Source organism: Hipposideros armiger, unplaced genomic scaffold (genome assembly GCF_001890085.2).
Source record: "Hipposideros armiger isolate ML-2016 unplaced genomic scaffold, ASM189008v1 scaffold_110, whole genome shotgun sequence".
NCBI lineage: Eukaryota > Metazoa > Chordata > Mammalia > Chiroptera > Hipposideridae > Hipposideros > Hipposideros armiger.
In genome coordinates, this window is record NW_017731460.1 from 2,111,756 (window position 1) to 2,129,241 (window position 17,486).

At 37.3% G+C, this 17,486-nt stretch overlaps 1 protein-coding gene across 4 annotated transcripts in view; it reads left to right on the top strand.

Annotated features, from left to right (window-relative positions):
• MAP2K5 (mitogen-activated protein kinase kinase 5) overlaps positions 1-17,486 on the top strand; it is a 249,102-nt gene that overhangs the window by 96,889 nt on the left and 134,727 nt on the right. For all 4 annotated transcript variants that reach the window (XM_019647308.1, XM_019647307.1, XM_019647306.1 and 1 more), the window contains one exon: positions 5,252-5,300. In XM_019647308.1, coding sequence (XP_019502853.1) covers positions 5,252-5,300 — 49 coding nt within the window. The remainder of the gene's footprint in view (positions 1-5,251; positions 5,301-17,486) is intronic.

Sequence of the window (17,486 nt, forward strand, 5' to 3'; positions counted from 1 at the left end):
CAACATGGGCCAGTGAAGCGACGTCCTCCACAACTAGACTGAAGAACAAAAGGACAGCAACTTGTCTGTTCCCCTTCCCCAATTCCCCAATAAAATATTTTTTAAAAAAAAGAAAAAAGAAAATACTTCTAAAGTCTAAATCATTAAAATAAAACAGCCTATAAGAAAATACGTTATTCTTAAAGATTTTTGCAGACTTTTTATGTTATTGGGTTTTACTTTTTTTCACCCACTACATCTAGGATTTACTCCATTATGATTATAAGCAATTTTCTCATTTTCTATATTCACTGATAAACTGATGAACTATATCAACTAAACTAAATTACTACATAAACTCCAGATTTCAAATTTGGAATAACATAGGTTAAACAGTGTCTAAGAGAAGTCATGGGGTGGTGCAATAGTAAACAATTGCTAAACTAAAGGCACTCTGATAACTTAAGCAGTTTAATGCAGAACAAAGTGATTATACCATGTACCATTTAATTAAATGGCTGATTTTCACATTCATTATACATCAAACTGACAACTCAAATCCTTTAATCCAACATGGACACTTATTTAGTTTTGGTCCATTGTAATTCACAGCTTTCCTTTTTTCTTTCTAATTAGTAGTGTGAACTGCCCAGGGTGATGAGAACTTTTCTTTTCTGATGCGATTGCTGTTAAGGAGCTTCTAATGTACAAGTTTAGGTAGATTAGTATGAAATTTGAGTACTTAAATCACTATTTTAGATGAAAATAAAAATGTTTCATTTCCTGTTTTAATCTCAGGGGAATGAATGCTTTGTGGCTTTTGGCAGTTCTTGGCTCTAAAGTTTAATAACACGTATAATAAAGGGCAAAAACAAGGCAAGGATACCAATTGAAAAAGAAAAAAGTATGTGCGTTCTGTATACTCATTACCAATTGAACTTGGCTAAAATAGGAAATCTGCCTCCTTCAGTAGAGAAGCATGTTCTTCCTGGACTTCATAAATCTTGCCTCCTCCTTGTGTAGGGCGTCCCCACAAGGCCACCGGTTTTTTCAGTTCTGGAGTGGGAAGCATGTGAAGTGAATGGAGTCAGGAAAAAAAATAATAATTGTCATCATCATCCAGCTTCAAATAAGGGCTTACCTATTGGACAATTGAAAATATGACAAAAATTATTTTAGTGCAAGGCATTTAAAGTAAGTGCTAGCCCAAAGCATTGTTTACATTTGCCGTTATATTTTTAAAAATTAGGGCGTTTTGTGTTTTTTTTTTCTAGAATATGTCCAATTTCTCCAGCTTTTATGGCTCATCAGGTCATAGTAATGAAAACTGCCTGTGGCCAGAGTAGAAGAAATGCTTTTCATAATTTTGCTCTTCATCTGCCACTTTTTATAAACTCTGCTGAGCCTAAGCTTGTGTAATGCCCCCACAGTATATTTTTTAATGTAATTTGAGTAGATTACAAACTTGGATGGTCCTTTGTTGCAACTGACAAACACCAGTGGAAAGATTCTACCAGGCAAAATAAGTCTAGCAAATGGATGGCTTGTAAGTCATGGTTTGAGTAGTAGATGTTCTCACAGCCTGACTGGGTTCCCGGTATCCTTGATTGTCTCTCCCCTGGTGTTGTGAAGACAGCATCAGCATTATGCCCTTGATTTCTCTCAGACCCACAAAGCCCAGGAGCTCTATGGCCAAGTCAGAAGCAACAGAATCAGGAGAGAGGAGAGAAAGAGGTGTATAGTGAATACTTCCTTGTGCCAGTCGTTGATCAATGTCTTACATACAGATATTGTCAACCTTACAGCAACTCTGTAAAGTGTAGATTATTATACATAATTTTATACATGTGCAAGATGAGGTTTAGAAAAGTTAAATAACTTACCCTGAGTTTTCATATAACTAGTCTGTAATAATTTGAACCCAGGGCTGTTTGACTCCCACATACAATCGCTTCAGATTCTTTTCATGTCTTAGAGCCACATCTAGGCATCTCTCCCTCCCCAAATTAACTTTACCTTCCAGGTTCTAATAATCTGCCATGCAGCACAGGTCCAAAGATCCAAGGTTCATTACACAGTGGACCCATCAATCAGCCTGTGTGATAAGTTCACATTTTCTCTTGTAGGATGTATGGCAAGAGAATATTTTTCCCAGAAAAAGTCCATATAAACTGGCTGATTTCAGCCTTCCAACTTACTCAGTGATTTTTATCCACTTTCTGTTTGAATCTGGTCTCCTGTAAAGAGGAATGTCTTTCTGTCTTTCCTGCCATCCAACACATTTTATTTTTCCTCTCATTTCTGAAGCAGTGACACTGTGTACTGTATTTTGAGTGCTAATGTTGATTGAAGTAGTCCCTGAAAGGATGTGCACTTGACATGTCAAGGAATGAGTGATTGACAGTAGATATAAGTACTTTTAGTGTCAAGGCTTTGTCAAGTCATTGTTCTGAAGTCTAGCCTACTGAATACCAATAATACCCTCTAGCTTTTCAGTCAACAGATTTCTGGCTTTCTCTATATTGCTTTTTATATGCTTATAAAAGAAAATGTAGTCTGTTTTGACAAAGTTGGAAGGATGATTTTTTTGAATCTCTAACAAAATATATAATTTTAGCAAGTATCATGAAATCAGTATTTGTTTTACTTTTTTTCTGCCTAATATTCTGAATGTGATGGCTTGCCTTCCCCTTGTGTGTTTTCTGATTGTTTATTTCCTGTGGGACCAATTTTGAGTGGTGTGCTATCTTTAATGGGAAGGTTTTATAATATGCAACTAAGCTTATAAGTTGAGAAGTTGAACCCTACTTTCAGAACTCAGAAGATAATTACTTCCATGCTAAATAAGATGACCTTATCATAGTACTCAAAAAGAAAATTGTTTACATTATTGATATTATTTTTTATACGCATTTAAGGAAATATTTTTGTCCTATTTCCTGTTTGTGTTAAAGTTATTATTATTATTTTTATATTTTTTTACTATCTTACTGTTTGGAAAATGTATGTTTTGTTGTAATGTCACTTATTCCAAACCCCAGAAGAAATAATTTACTATAAAAATGCACTCTGTTCTCTTAAAATACACAAATGTTGTGGAATTGATGCTACTGTGTTAGCAGATCTTTCAGGAGTACATTCCACTCTGTGAGAACAATTAAAATATGTTAACCTCTGCTCAGCATTAATTAATATAGATTTTATCTCCTTCTAGATCTTTCGTATTTGGAAATTAGGTTTCTCCCCTTGCATTTCTGTTTTTAATATTACTCTTAGTTTTTCTTGATCAACTAAAATCCCTCCATGTTTAGCCCCCAGTCCTCTTTTCATCATTTGCAAGATATGTAACTCACTCAGTTACTTCTCATAATGGCAGCTTTTCTTATTCTATAGTTCTGACCTATGTAAAATTTTCTATAACACTATAAAAATTTTTATAACTTGCAGTAAATTTGAGGGATAGTGGTTCGTTCATTGTATCTGATAACCTAATTATGAATAGTCAACCTTGAAATTGGTTAAGTCCATACTCATGTGCATCAGAGTCAATGGGTGTACATAAAAATATATGCATCTCCTTTTACAACAATTTCTATATAAAGGTTTTTAAAGGTTTTAATGATTAAATTTCCAACATAGATGGTAGCTCTTATAACCCATGTACTTAGGATCTTAGACACATCTTTTTTTCACTATCTTATTTGTCCAATTTTTCTTATTCCTGGCTGTTAGATTCTGAAATCCAAATCTAGTTTAGATGTTTGTAGCTTCTCACTTTACTTCCTTGACTTGCCCTTTCAGTATTATAATACCCCCACGATTCCACACACAGGCCTGCACCAGCCAGACGAGCTTGAGAGGATCATTATGTTCATATACTTTGTTCTTTCTTACCCCAATATCATTGAAAATTTTGGGGGGAAATAAAAATATTTTATTCCAAAATTCTTTTTAAACTTACAGAAAAGTTTTGAGACTAATACACAGATGCTTCACTGAGATTCTACAGTTGTTCACAGTTAGCCACATTTGGCTAAAAATACATACACAGTTGACTCCTGAACGACACGGGGTTAGGGGCACCAACCACCTGCTCAGAAATCTGTGTATAACTTAAGTTGGCCCTTCACGTGGATTCCCAATCACAGATTGAAAATACTACATGTTTTTTTTCTGAAACATTGAGAATAAGTTGTGGACATCATGATGCTTTATTCCTAACTACTTCAGGTGTATATTTCCTAAGAAGAAGGACATTCTCCTACATGATCACTGTATACTGATCAAAATCAGGAAATTAACATTCATACATTAGTATATCTAATCAACAGTCCTTTTTCAGATTTTGCCAAGTGTCCAATAATCCCCTTATAGACCAACAGAAAACAACTTCTGGTTCAGCATCCGGTCTAGGGTTATGCATTGCATTTAGTTGTCATGTCTTTTTAGTCTTTCTTACTCTAGAACAGTGTCCCTGTGTTCCTTTGTCTTTCATGACCTTGATATATATTTTTTTTTGATGACCTTGATATTTTTGAAGAGTACACTGTCCCCCCACATTATACAGTAATACCTTGGTTTGCAAGCATAATTCGTTCCGGAAACAAACTACTTGTATTGCAAGACATCACTCGTTTACCAAGTTAAAATACATTAGAAATGTTTGGTCGTCTTGTGGAACACTTGCAAACCAAGTTACTCACAACCCAAGGTTTTACTGTATATTCTTTCCATTGGCCTGAATACTTCTCTTTTTCACATGAGTTGACTGTTACTCAAGGCCCAGCACCTTGCTAAAGCCTTCCTGACTACAAAAAAGCCATCTCTTTTCCACCCATTGCCTTCTTTAGCTAATTTTTTTTAATGTCTATCCTTGGTCATAAATGTCATGACTTTTTAAAAACTTTCACATACAGAAGTATAGAAAAATTTAAAAATGAAGGTCTTTGTCCCTTTTTCCTGTCTCTGTTCTCCCTGCCCTCACCACTGCTAAGAATTTAGCACATGTACTTCCAGGTCATTTTGTGTACATTCTCATACACTTATTCCTTTCACTCCTCATACCTTATCTTCAGAACATTGTAAGTTCGTTAAACGAAGGAACCTGAAGCTTATATATTTGGCGTCCTCACAGAACCTGGCATAGAAATGGGAGATGCTTACTGGTTGACAGAGTTTTAAAGGAAGAATTATGGTTGACACGATTATGTTTAAATGTGGAAAGTTCCTTATAAAAACCCTCATTGTACTGTTTTCTCTTTCTTAAATTTAGGTTGTTAAAGGCCTCACCTATTTGTGGAGTTTAAAGATTTTACACAGAGGTATGTACTAAGCTTACAAGTTCTGACTTAATTTGGGGTAGGACTGGATAGCTCTCCAGATCCCTTGATTTTTAAACTAAATAAATGATATAATGTTTTAATCCAGCTGATATATTTGGTAGTCAAAAAGATGGGGGCTTTATAAATGTTTCTTATTTTCTCTCTCAACTGCTCTGATTTAGAGTATAAACTTGGTATTGTGTTTTTGTGAGTAATATTTACCAAACATGTAAAAAGGTATTGCATAGTATTTGAAAATGACAGGATCTTATTTTTTCTTAATTCTATTTAATGCAAAACCTTCACTTCTGTACAGTTGCATCAATTCCTTTTATTAACATTTCAGATGTCATCATACACTTTTCCTAAGAGACTGCTTCACATACCTTCAAAGGGAAGCTTTCAATAAGGAATTGGTGGAAACATCAGAAATTAGTTTCCTAGTTCATTAACAGAACACATGAGAAGAATAATTAGATAACTGTTGAATGTCGCAAAAGGAACCTCCTTTGCATTTTTTTAATGTTCCCAAAATGTCTGAATTCATTTGGAATAAATTATTAAGTGAGAAACAGACTATAACAAAGCAACTTCAGGGCCTAATGTTACTAACAGTACTGTTTAATTTTCCACATCTGCTCAGCCTAGCTTTATGCACATTTGGGGAATGCAACAGCATACACATTAGATGTGATTAAAGGAAAGTTTTTTTTTAAAAAAGGTATAAACTATGAGAGAGAGAAAACAACTGATGTCTTCAATTGTAGTATCACATCTGTCACTAAGGGTTGTTTTTTTGTGGTGGTGGTTTTCAGATCCTAGTGATTCCAGTTCCTTTTTAAACCCGCCTTCCTCTTTTCAAGAGGGTATATCGATTTTGACAAGTAAAATATCGGTTCAGTTCTTGAAGGTATTTATGCCGACTAAATGGAATCATAAACCAAATTTTTCTTTAAAGCCAGTCCACTCTATTTGTAGACTGTAGTTTGTGCAAAATGTAGATGTAGGGAGAGTAAGTGTTACTCTTCCTGAGTATAAATAATTAGCATGTAACCATCCGGTGGGTGAGAGAAAAATGGAGCATTTTTCACCACCACGATTAAGAAAAATGGTATTTAACACAATATGACTTACATTGCTTCTATCCCCTGTACTCCCACATCCACACACTCACGAACCCATAAAGTGGTTTATAACTATTTTAATAGGGATTCACACAGTGGTCAATTCTTGTCATTTTATTGATTTTTATGAACATCTGCTCTCCATTTGACAAAGGAGCTCAAGGAAGTCATCAAACCTCCATAGCAAAGCCTTCATTCAAAGAACCTTGCCATGGAGATGCAAATGTTATTAGTAAAGTGACCCTTAGGACCATCCTGTACTCTGGGCTTATAATGAATTCTCACTAGTTATATCCTTCTGTGAGCAACCTTGGTAGCACTAAGAGCTATAGTGGATAGGGCAATGCTATTTAGTTTTTCTGCAGTTATCTTTATTATTTTTTTAATCAGAAATCATGCTGATAAATAGATATACCTCTATGTAGTATTTCCTATGTTTAAATTGGTTGGTTTTAGTTTCACTCTTGGTTTACGGAAACGATTGAAATTTGCATTCGAAAAGAGACCTTGATAGACATGTTTCAAATGGATTTGTGTCTGGATCTAAAAATAAAGTCTAAGGTGTTGGTCAGATTCCCAGTACAACCACCATACAGTCACTGTGGTCAGGTGGTGTTGACCAGAACCTCTCAGGCAGCGAGGTCCTTCTTCCTAGCTAGCTCTGGATGCAGCTTGCGCTGAGAAAGGGGCATTTGATCAGTGACTTATGGTGGCCTTAATGGTTTGACGTTGGGCATAGAGGTTTCAAAAAGGAATCCTGAGCCTGTACTTTTCTTATCAGTCTGTGCTGGCCAGCTCAATTCCCACAGAGAGTAACCCACTATAAAATGCCTCTAGTTTTGGGAAGAGGATATGTGCAAGGGACTGAATGAGGGTAGTGGTAGTGGGCCAACAAACCCTCTCAAGGGATATTAGTTTTAAATAAATACCAGCGAGTGAATGTACAGTTGCATTTGTCTAGATGGAAAGAGTAATGAATTACAGTGCAGATGAGCAGTTATTCCCCAGCAATTATGGGTATTCAACTAGAGAAATAATACGCTATGTTGAGCTTTTCAGTTTTCTAGTTATTCATGGTAACTTTTACCTTCTGGATGTAAACGCATGTGTTTTTATTGAAGAGTGGAAGACACCAGGTGTCCCTGAAAACTTTTTTAAAGCATTGTAATGAGAGAGGCATTTACTCTAGATTAAGTAGTTCCTAACTTAATATTTTAGAGGTTTTGTCCATATTTAATAACTTGGATTCCATGAAAATAAGATTAAAGATGCCTTTTTATTTACCAAAAAGCTATTTAATTTTCTCCTTGATTAAAAAATTGTAGCTTTTTAGATCAGTTCAATCAGGCAATTAAAGATCAGAGCTTTTAAGTTCAGCTAAGGCAATTAAATAGGTAATATACTTGTTTATACACTTTTGCTGTATAAGTTCATTGCTATACCTTTTTAAAAGCACATATACTCATTTTTGCTTTCTCTAAATAAATGATGACAGGAATTATAGCTGAATATGTGTCATATTGTCAAATCAAAGACAGGTGTCCTGCAGAAGGGGGAGCCTGGTACAGGCGCCGTGAGAAGATAGCAAGTGCAGGGAAGATGGTGAAACAGTATTAGTGGGAGAGCTAAGCCTCTTTCTCCTTAGTCACGGTCTAAGCACATGTGTTCTCCTCTGATCATCATTTTCTTCCTTACCAAATGCTGCCCCTACAAACCCCTATCTTGTACTTCTGAACACAAATTTTAAAAGACTAAGAAATGGAGATGTATTCAGTTACCTAATGAGAAGTGGGAACAACCTATTTTTCACATTTAAATGGCTTCATTTGAATACAGTGTTCCTGTATTTTAAGCTGTTAAATATATATAAATGGTGTATTGTGGGATTTATAAAACATAGTTAATGACTTCCAAACAAGCTGCTGAAAATCAAGCCTTTCCTATATCCAGTGAGGACTGTAGAATAGAATGAATCTGAGCACCGAGCAGTGACAGACCACCTGTTCCATGGAACAACTTAACCTGGTACAGGTTAGTTTATTTGATATATATTATGTCAACTGGAAATTTTTTTAGGAATTGAAATACAACAGTTGTCATTCATAATGGACCATCAAATATATTAGATAAGGTTTTACTATTGTTTATTTTGTTCTTTTTAAGAGTTGGTTGGTTGAGATGAAATATGTGAAAGTACTTTGTAAATGGTCAAATACTAATAATTAGGAATGTTTTTATTGTATAATAACTGAATTAATCATTATCCAGTTAATAAACATACCCCACTCTCAAATCGAGCCAAGGAGTTTTATTATACTTTGTACTGCTGGGTCAAAAATTATGAAAACCTTTCCTCTAAGATAAAATGTAAGATCACATAAGGACATATTATTAAAAATGTTTGAAACTTCCACCAATATTTACTACTGTGGGAAAATTGCCTTTAAGGAAAAGCCTACGTGTGAGCCCTCTAAGCATCGTGTGTACTGACTGGGTAAAAACAAAGAAAATGAACAGTGAGAAAGTCTGTTAGGCCAGATCTGACATTACAGCAAACATTGAAGCTTAACTTCAAAACATACATCGCCACTAATGAGGTGAGAGCCCTGCATATTAATAAACCTACAGCTCCAGTCATAGCCATCATTACCCACATCAAACATAAATACAAGATTAACACCTATGCCATTTCTTTGGAAGATGTGAGAATGCCCTGGCAGTAACTGCTCTCTCTTTCCCTGAGGATAAAAAATAGAAATGGAAGGGTAATGAGAAGAGAACTTAGATTAAGAAAATAAAATTGGCAGTCAAGCCGGGGCAATCTTACACAGATGGAGTTTGTAGAAAGAAACAACCTAGGTAACTGGTGTCCCAGGACACTTTTTATGTTTTTAAACCTGGTTAGTTTCATTTTATTTTCTCTAATAGGAGAGCTTTTTAATATTTTATATATTTTTTTTAATTTTTTAATGTTATTCTGAAGGCAAATGCTGCCCAGATAGATTTATGTTTAGAGAAACTAAGTCTTGTGGTTTCAACATGAATGCTTGAAATTTTGTTTTCTCCTCCTGGCTTTACTTTTGATCAGTCTGGCCTCACATAGATCTCCCAATTGGTGCTACATTAAACACCAAAGCCAGTATTGTTAGTTCATTCGGCAACTCTTCACTGTATACCTCCTATGTCCCAGGCACTGGTCTGAGTACTTGGAGTACATCAATATATAAAACAAAAGATTTATACAGTCATGAAACTTATCTTGTAGCAGTGGTTGGGCAAGGTTGGGAAACAGTCTGTAAATAATAAACATAATAAAAAAGTAAATACAAAGTATGTTAGAAAGTCATTGGTAATATGGAGAAAAGAAAAAGTAGATCAGGTTCAAGGGAGGCAAAGCACAGGTTTCCTCATAGAGAAGATGAGGTTGGAGCAAAGGCTTGAAGGAGCAGAGTTGCTAGGCCGGTAGGTATATGGGGAACCAGTTAGAGAGCAGACAACACCAGATGGGATGTGCCGGGAATGTCATGGACCAGCAAGGAGGCCTGCGTGCCTGCGGCCGAGGGCAGGGGCAAGGGTAGAGACAGCTGTTAGGATCTGTTGCAGTCAGTAATACAGGTGAGTTATAGAGTCAGATCAGGGAGACAGTCGTGAAGATGGAAAGAAGTGGTCGGGTTCTAGATATATTCTAAATGTAGAGTCAGTGGAATTTCCTGTTGAATTGTTTATGGGTTTTAGAAGGAAAAGAGAAGTCTTGCTTGTTTGAACTTGCAGCAGTAGTTCAGTGTGCTAAAAAATGTTTCCTGCTACTTTTTTTCTGTTAAAAGAGATACCTCCATTAGAGGTCTTTTAATGAAATTAAAAACTGATAATATCAAGTGCTGACAAGATTACATAGCAGCTGAAACTCTCATCCATTGCTGGTGGGACTAGAAACTGGAACAGCCACTTTGGAAAATAGTTTGGTACTTTTCCTGCAACATGATCCAGCAATCCCACACCTAGTGGCTTTATTCATAATAGTCCAAACTGGAAACAACCCACTGTGGTACGATGGAATTGCACTACAGAATACTACTCAGCAGTAATAGGGAACAGGCTACTGATACACACAGCATGGATGAATATCACATACTTTATGCTGAGTGAAAGAAGCCAGACCGAAGGACTGCCTATGTCATTCCACTTACATGACTTTCTGGGAGAGGCAAACTGTAAGGATGGGAAATACATCAGTAGTTGCCAAAGGGTAGAGGAAAGGTTGTCTACAGAGCTATGAGGGAATTTTTGGGGGTGTTGGAAATATTCTATATCTTGATTTTAGTGGTGGTTACACGACTGTACATGTTTGTTAGACCACATAGACCTGTAAACTTTGAAAGGATGAATTCTATTGTCAATTATACCTCAGTGAATCAGGCTTTTAAAAAAAAGACAGAGAAAGAAGGCATTCTCTTACTTCTTCATGCGGTAGAAGGTCTACTGGAGAAAGAAATTTCCCCTTTGCCAAAAAGACAAACCATTCTTTCTTTCAAAGGGCCTTGGTGATTCTTTTGTTATCACCGTATCTCATGGCTCCCAAAAAATCCTACCTAGGTTTGGTCCAGCAACTCGGTAACTTAGCGGGGGGAAAAATCCTTCATGATTTAAAGGACATTTGCAGTGTCAGAAAGAAAAAGAGAGAGGGGGTGGGAGGGAGAGAGAGAGAGAGACTTAGAAGTTGCTGTTGTCTCTGGCCAGCAGTTTGGAGCATCTGGAAATTGCACAGAATTTCCTTTCCTTAGTTAAGCCATTTTTTTCCCTCAGATATCATTAAAGAACTACAGAGGCACAACACTGACTTGGCCTGACGTGGGCAATATAAAAGCCCAGTTTCTAAGATGAAATAAAGCTTTATTTGAATTTCCAATTCAGTCTCGCCAACTGACTGACTGCCTTATTTATTTTTTTTAAGATTTTTATTGGGGAATTGGGGGGATGGGAACAGTGCTGGGGAATTTGGGGAAGGGGAACAGACAAGTTGCTGTCGTTTTGTTTTTCAGTCTAGTTGTGGAGGACGTTGCTTCACTGGCCCAAGTTGGCACCTTCATTGCGCTCTTCCCGGGCGAGGCAGATCAGTCGCCGGCTTCTGGACGGCCGCTCACTGCGGCTGCTGGCCACTCACGCTGGCTGCTGGCTACACACGGTAGCCCATGGCAACCCACTGCCACAGGGGCTGCAGCCTACACTGTCGCCGGAGACTCACAGCAGCCCAGCTCCAGGTTGAGCTGTTGTTCAGCATCTTAGCTGTAGAGGGCAGTGTCACTGGCCCTCATATGTGGGATCTGAACCGGGGCCCTCTGGCGTCCCAAGCCAGTTCTTAACCATCGCGCCACTCGGCTGGCCCCTGACTGCCTTATTTTATGACCCTGGAAATGCAGGTCATTCCTGCTCTCTGGGCCCCGGCTTTCTCATATACAATGAAGGGATGGCTAGATGGTCACTCAGTCCTTCAAGCACCAGGATTCTGGATCATGCGATTCATGACAAGGAAGTATGACATGTTAGCAAATCAGAGAGGCATGTGAGAGAAGAAAGAAAAAGACTGAGAATCCCTGAGAGTAGATTTTAGTATGAAAACAATAATAGTGATAGTAATACTTATTAAGCACTTCACTCTGTACAGGCACTGTTCTAAGGACCTAACGTGTATAAACTATTTTGTGTCCCTTCAAAGAGGAGAATTCTAAACAATAGGAACTATTTTAGAGCTGGAGATTAAGAGACTGAAAAGCAATCAAATAATTGAGAATTAAAGAAATGTGACTTAGCTAAGAAAATGATTGCTTTGTAAACCAGAAATCTTATGTAGTCAAATCAGAAGATGTTTTTAAGGGGAAAGGGTTTTAAACTATAAAGTATGTTGAAAATAAAGTATTATCATTAACAAAGAATAATGAAACGGACGTGTAGAGTCACAACTTAGGTGGAAAGCAAAGGAATTCTTTTTTAAAAATCTTTTTAATTTGAAATGATTGTAGATCCACAGGAAGCTGCCAAGAAAGATACAAGAAGGTCCCATGCAAGGGCATCCTTGTTAAGGAAGGAATTTGGAAGAATATTGGAGGCTGATAATCCAAAAGTATAGGTAGATAAATGCCATATATATATATATATATATATATATATATATATATATATATATATATATATATATATATATATGCTAATACCTTTTAAATGAGGTCAGTGGAAATGTTTAAGATTTGAAAACTATTACAGGAATATTTGTATTACATTCCAGAAGTATTTTATTGTATTTATTAAATGAGAAGAGGAATGTGATGTTAGAAATAAAACCTTTGAATTACTTAGGAAAGAAATTTTGATATCAAGGTGGTAGTGTTATAAGAATACCTTAGTGTGTATAAAAGTTGGGATTTGTGGCAAAACTGAATGAAGGAATGACCATTTGCTGGATAAAGTGATTTTTTTAAGGAGTGCATTGTTGGAAAGTATTGCTCTCAATAGAAAAGTAACCTGATTGATTTAAGTAACTTAAGAAGTGTAAAGTGCACAGTACTTTCATGACAACCTCTTTTGCAGACATTTATACAGTTTGTACTTACCCGTAGGTTATAGTGAGTTTTGAAATAACCTAAGCCGTATTTTTGATATCTGGAGTACCATACACAGTTTTTTAAAAGAACTGGTTAGTGTTTGAGCAACCAAACTCATTTTAAAAGGAATCCTCCCCAGTTGGCTTTACGCTGCAGCAGGAGAGAGCTAGAGCTGAGGTGAGAGTGCTCCCTCCCTGAGCGTTGTGACTGCTTACTCAAAGGTGTCTGCATGGGGTGCATTTTCATTCAGCAAGTGCTAGTGGTGGGAGCACAATTACACCTTGGATCCTGTTTTTACAGCCTTTAAATATTGTCCTTTAAATGTAAATATTAATCACATGCCAGTGCTGTGCTCATCACTTATGAACATTGTTTTTTTGGGGAAAAAATAGACTTAGCCCATTAACTGAGGTAAACAAACTAGTTTAATGACTCTGGGTTGTTGGTTTTTCTCCAGCTCTAACTATCCACACAAATGAACATCTCTAGAAATTAAGCCTCCTTCCCCATGTTGGTCATTCATTCTCTTTGCCTCGGGTAATCACTGGGGATTTCTGTATTTGTGGTAATGATTTTCGAAAGGCAAGAAACCCTGTATAGCATTACTTAAAAGTGTTCTTTTAAAGAATATGTGTCTAGAATATATAAAGAACTCTCAAAACTGAACAGTAAAAAAAAAAAAACAAAAACAAAAAACAATCCAATTAGAAAATAAGCAAAAGACATGAAGACACATTCCATTGAACAGTACATACAAATGGCAGATAAGCACATGAAAGGATGTTCAGCATCATTAGCCATTAAGGAAATGCAAATTAAAACCACAATGCATTATTACTACACACCTAGCAGAATTGCTAAAATAAAAAAATATACAGTGACAACACCAAATGCTGGTGAGGATGCAGAAAAATTAGATCGCTAATATATTGCTGATAGAAATGTAAAAGGATACAGCTTCACTGGAAAACAGTTTGGCATTTCTTTAAAATCAAAAAATGCAACTACCGTACGACCTAGCATTTGCACTCCTGTGCATTTATCTCAGAGAAATAGACTTCGGTTCACACACAAACTGTACTCAAGTGTTTATGGCAGCTTTATTCATAATAGCCCAAAACTGGAAACAACCCAGATGTCCTTTAATGAGTTAAACAAGCTGTGGTGCATTCATACCATTATAATACTACTCAGCAATAAAAAGGAATGAACTGTTGATATACATAACCTGGATGAATCTCCAGCAAGTTAATGCTGAGTGAAAAAAGCCAACTGCAAAAGGTTGCATACTATATGATCCATTTTTATAACATTCTTGAAGTGATAAAATATAGAAATGAATTGCAGATTAGTGATTTCCAGGGGCTAATGAGAGGTTGCAGGGGCTGGAGGAAAGTGGGTGTGGCTCTAAAAAAGCTCTGGTGATAGACACAGTGTCTGTCTTGACTATAGCTGTTTGTGATAATATAGTTTTACAAGATGTCACTGTTGAGAGAAAATGGATAGAGGGAATCGAGGATGTCTGTATTATTATAGCTCTATGTGAGTCTATAATTATCTGAAAATAAAAAGCTTAATTAGAAAAAAGAATGTGATCTTTCTGTAGCTGTCTGTGTTTGGGTGCTCTACTTAATCAGGGAGGGTTGTCTTGGACTTAGTTTTTCTTTCTTCCATACATCTGTGATAGGATGTGTCATAGATAGAGGTCACCCCTTTTAGGAAATCTCTAAGAGGGTGAGGAGCCCAGGAGAACCACCATGCAGGCCACCTCCCCTTCCCATTCTGAGAATGAGTATCAGTGGAAGCCTTAGAGGAGAGAGGAGAAAAGAGGTCATGTGCCTTACAGGGAAGGGATACAGATGGGAGAAGGGAGTTAGTCCTTCTGTAACCTCCCCGAGACCCTCTGCCTTGCTGGGTATTGGGATTGGAGCAGATCGTGTGATCATTGTGCATTTGACTCACAGGTCTTTATGGTACCCTAAAGTGAGCCCCTCACCTTTACGGTGGCCCCCTGTCCAACCACCCAGCAAGATGTACTCTGTGTGTGGTCTGATGGCTGTTTGGTTCACCAGGCCCCACAGATAGCTCTGATTATCGCTTTGTCTCTTAGGCAAACCATGAGGAGCTCATCAGACGGAGCAGGAGAACAGCTACGAGCGTGTATAGGATGGGTCATTTCTGTTGGTAGAGGTTGGAGGGCCCCGGTTAATTTATGACACTGATTGTATGCCAGATGCGTATATTTTTGTACTGTGGCTTAATTGAAAGTCATCCTTTGTTCTCCTTTCTAGTAGTAAAGTAAGACATTTATCCTCAGATAGAACAGCCTGCCAAAAAGATTTCGCAGTCAGAAGACCTCTCCGCATCTGTCTCTTTCTCCAAAGGAAAGGTTAGGTGATCAGTGCCATGGAAATTGAATCCATTCTTTTGCTGTTGGAAGATTAATTTCCTTCTGATGGGGTGCAATAATAATAATTATTGTTATCATTCATTGAGTGCTTTCTGTGTACTACTACATTAGATATTCTATGTATGTTATTTTATTTAAGCTTCATGATAACCTTGCAAGGAAGGTATCATTGTACCCCCATTTTTAGATGAGAAAACTAAGGCTCAAAGAAGCTAAAAAACCTTAGTCATAAGAAAGGCAGTAAGTGGTTGGTAGCCTGATGGAAGAGCTCTGGTTTTAGGGGCAGACCCAGGTGTAAGTGCCTCTTCTGCCTCTTAATTCAACTCAGCTTTATGACATTGGATAAGTTCCCTAAGCTCTGAGGTCACCCCTGAGGTCTTAGCACTGTATCTGGCACATAATAGCCATTATTATCATTCAAATAACGGCTTCTCAAGATAAGCAGCAAGAGATTGAGAGAATAGTTAGAACTTTTCCCCAAAACCCCTCCTGTATCTGCAAAGTAGAAAAATCTAAAATAAAACATGTAAATATCAGCCAGCTCTTCAGTGCCAAAGCTAGGATAATAATCCAACCCATAAATTCAGATGAGATTTACCTCATAAATATAATGCAGGTCATTAAGGCTTAAGAGTTCAAATTGGAGACTCTAGTTGTGTTGCTTTGGGCAACTAATTTCATTAATTTGAGCCTCAACTTACTCATCTATAAAATGGGTTTAACAATAGTGCCTCCCTCAAGGGTTATAATGAGAATTAAATGAGATAATTATGCAGGTGATAATAATGCATTTAGCCCAATGCTTGGCATATAGCAGGTGCTAAAAGTGTTATCTGCCGTAATTATTATTTCTTTAGAACAATTTACCAGTTGGTCTTCCGGACATGGTACTCTAAGTCAAGTGTATAATCAAAACATATTTATGCATTTAACATAGTGTTCCATTATTTTTGTTTTCCTTTTTCACTGAGAAGTTAGTAGGAGCCTTACGTTGGTAGTGCCTTCAACGTGGGGAGCTAGGTTGTTCCAGAGCTGGGGCAGGATGTAGATTCCTTTGGACTCCCGGGACTTTGCTCCTCCACAGCTGGTGTTTTCTGCACACAGACCAGAATACATGTATGTTGCCAAGTAGGAATCTAAGACCCCCCCACCCACGTTAGCAGAGAGCCTCTTTTATTTATGTTGGGAGGATTGGGGGAAGGTGGAATGGAGAAGGCCTGGCTTTTGTGCCTTTGGAATTAGCCTTGAAAATGCTGCGTGTCTCCTTTTCATACACGAAGGCGGAAAAACATGTTTGCTGCCTCCATTCTCAACTGAATCGGGAGACTCTAAACAATAACTGCTATTGAGGATGGCTGATCGCGCCACTTAATTTTATTTAAGGCTTTTGCAAGAATATTTGGATGACCTACCCTTTATTATGTGATGGAATGATTAGAATAACTTTTATATTGCATTGTGGTTTTCTCTTTAAGTGCATTCCTGTTGTGCACAGATGAATTTATAATGCAGAATGTCGGCATCGTCTATATTTAATTGTACCTGCTGTTCTCATTCATTAGAATGCAGTCCCCAAGAAATAACTAGATAGATATATTAGTTGTCTTTTCATAAGACAATTAAGCGTAATGAAAGAAGGTTGCTGAAGCACCCCTGGCACAGTGCTAGGAGACACTGCTAAGAGTGGAGACTGGCTAATGCGTCCTCTGGCTCCTGGTAAACTGAGAGTGGCTTTTTGGCATTCAAGCAAAACAGTGTAATTGCTTCCGAGAGGGGAAAAGTTGAAGAGAAGTTTATTTCTGCTTCCATGATCATCTCACAGCTGAGTCGTATTTTAAAACTGGACTCATGTTTCCTTAAGAACTGTACCGTGACTCTTTCCAAAAGCGTTCAGTGAGGCTTACACATGGGAACACAGAGCAAATTAAATGTTTTAAGTCTAAAACAAAACAGAGACTGAAAAGGAGTAGAAGTGGGAGACATCAGCGGCACCTGATATGAATAGGTCACAGCAAAAAAGGGAATGCTCAATTTGCATGGTTTTCCTTTTCTGACA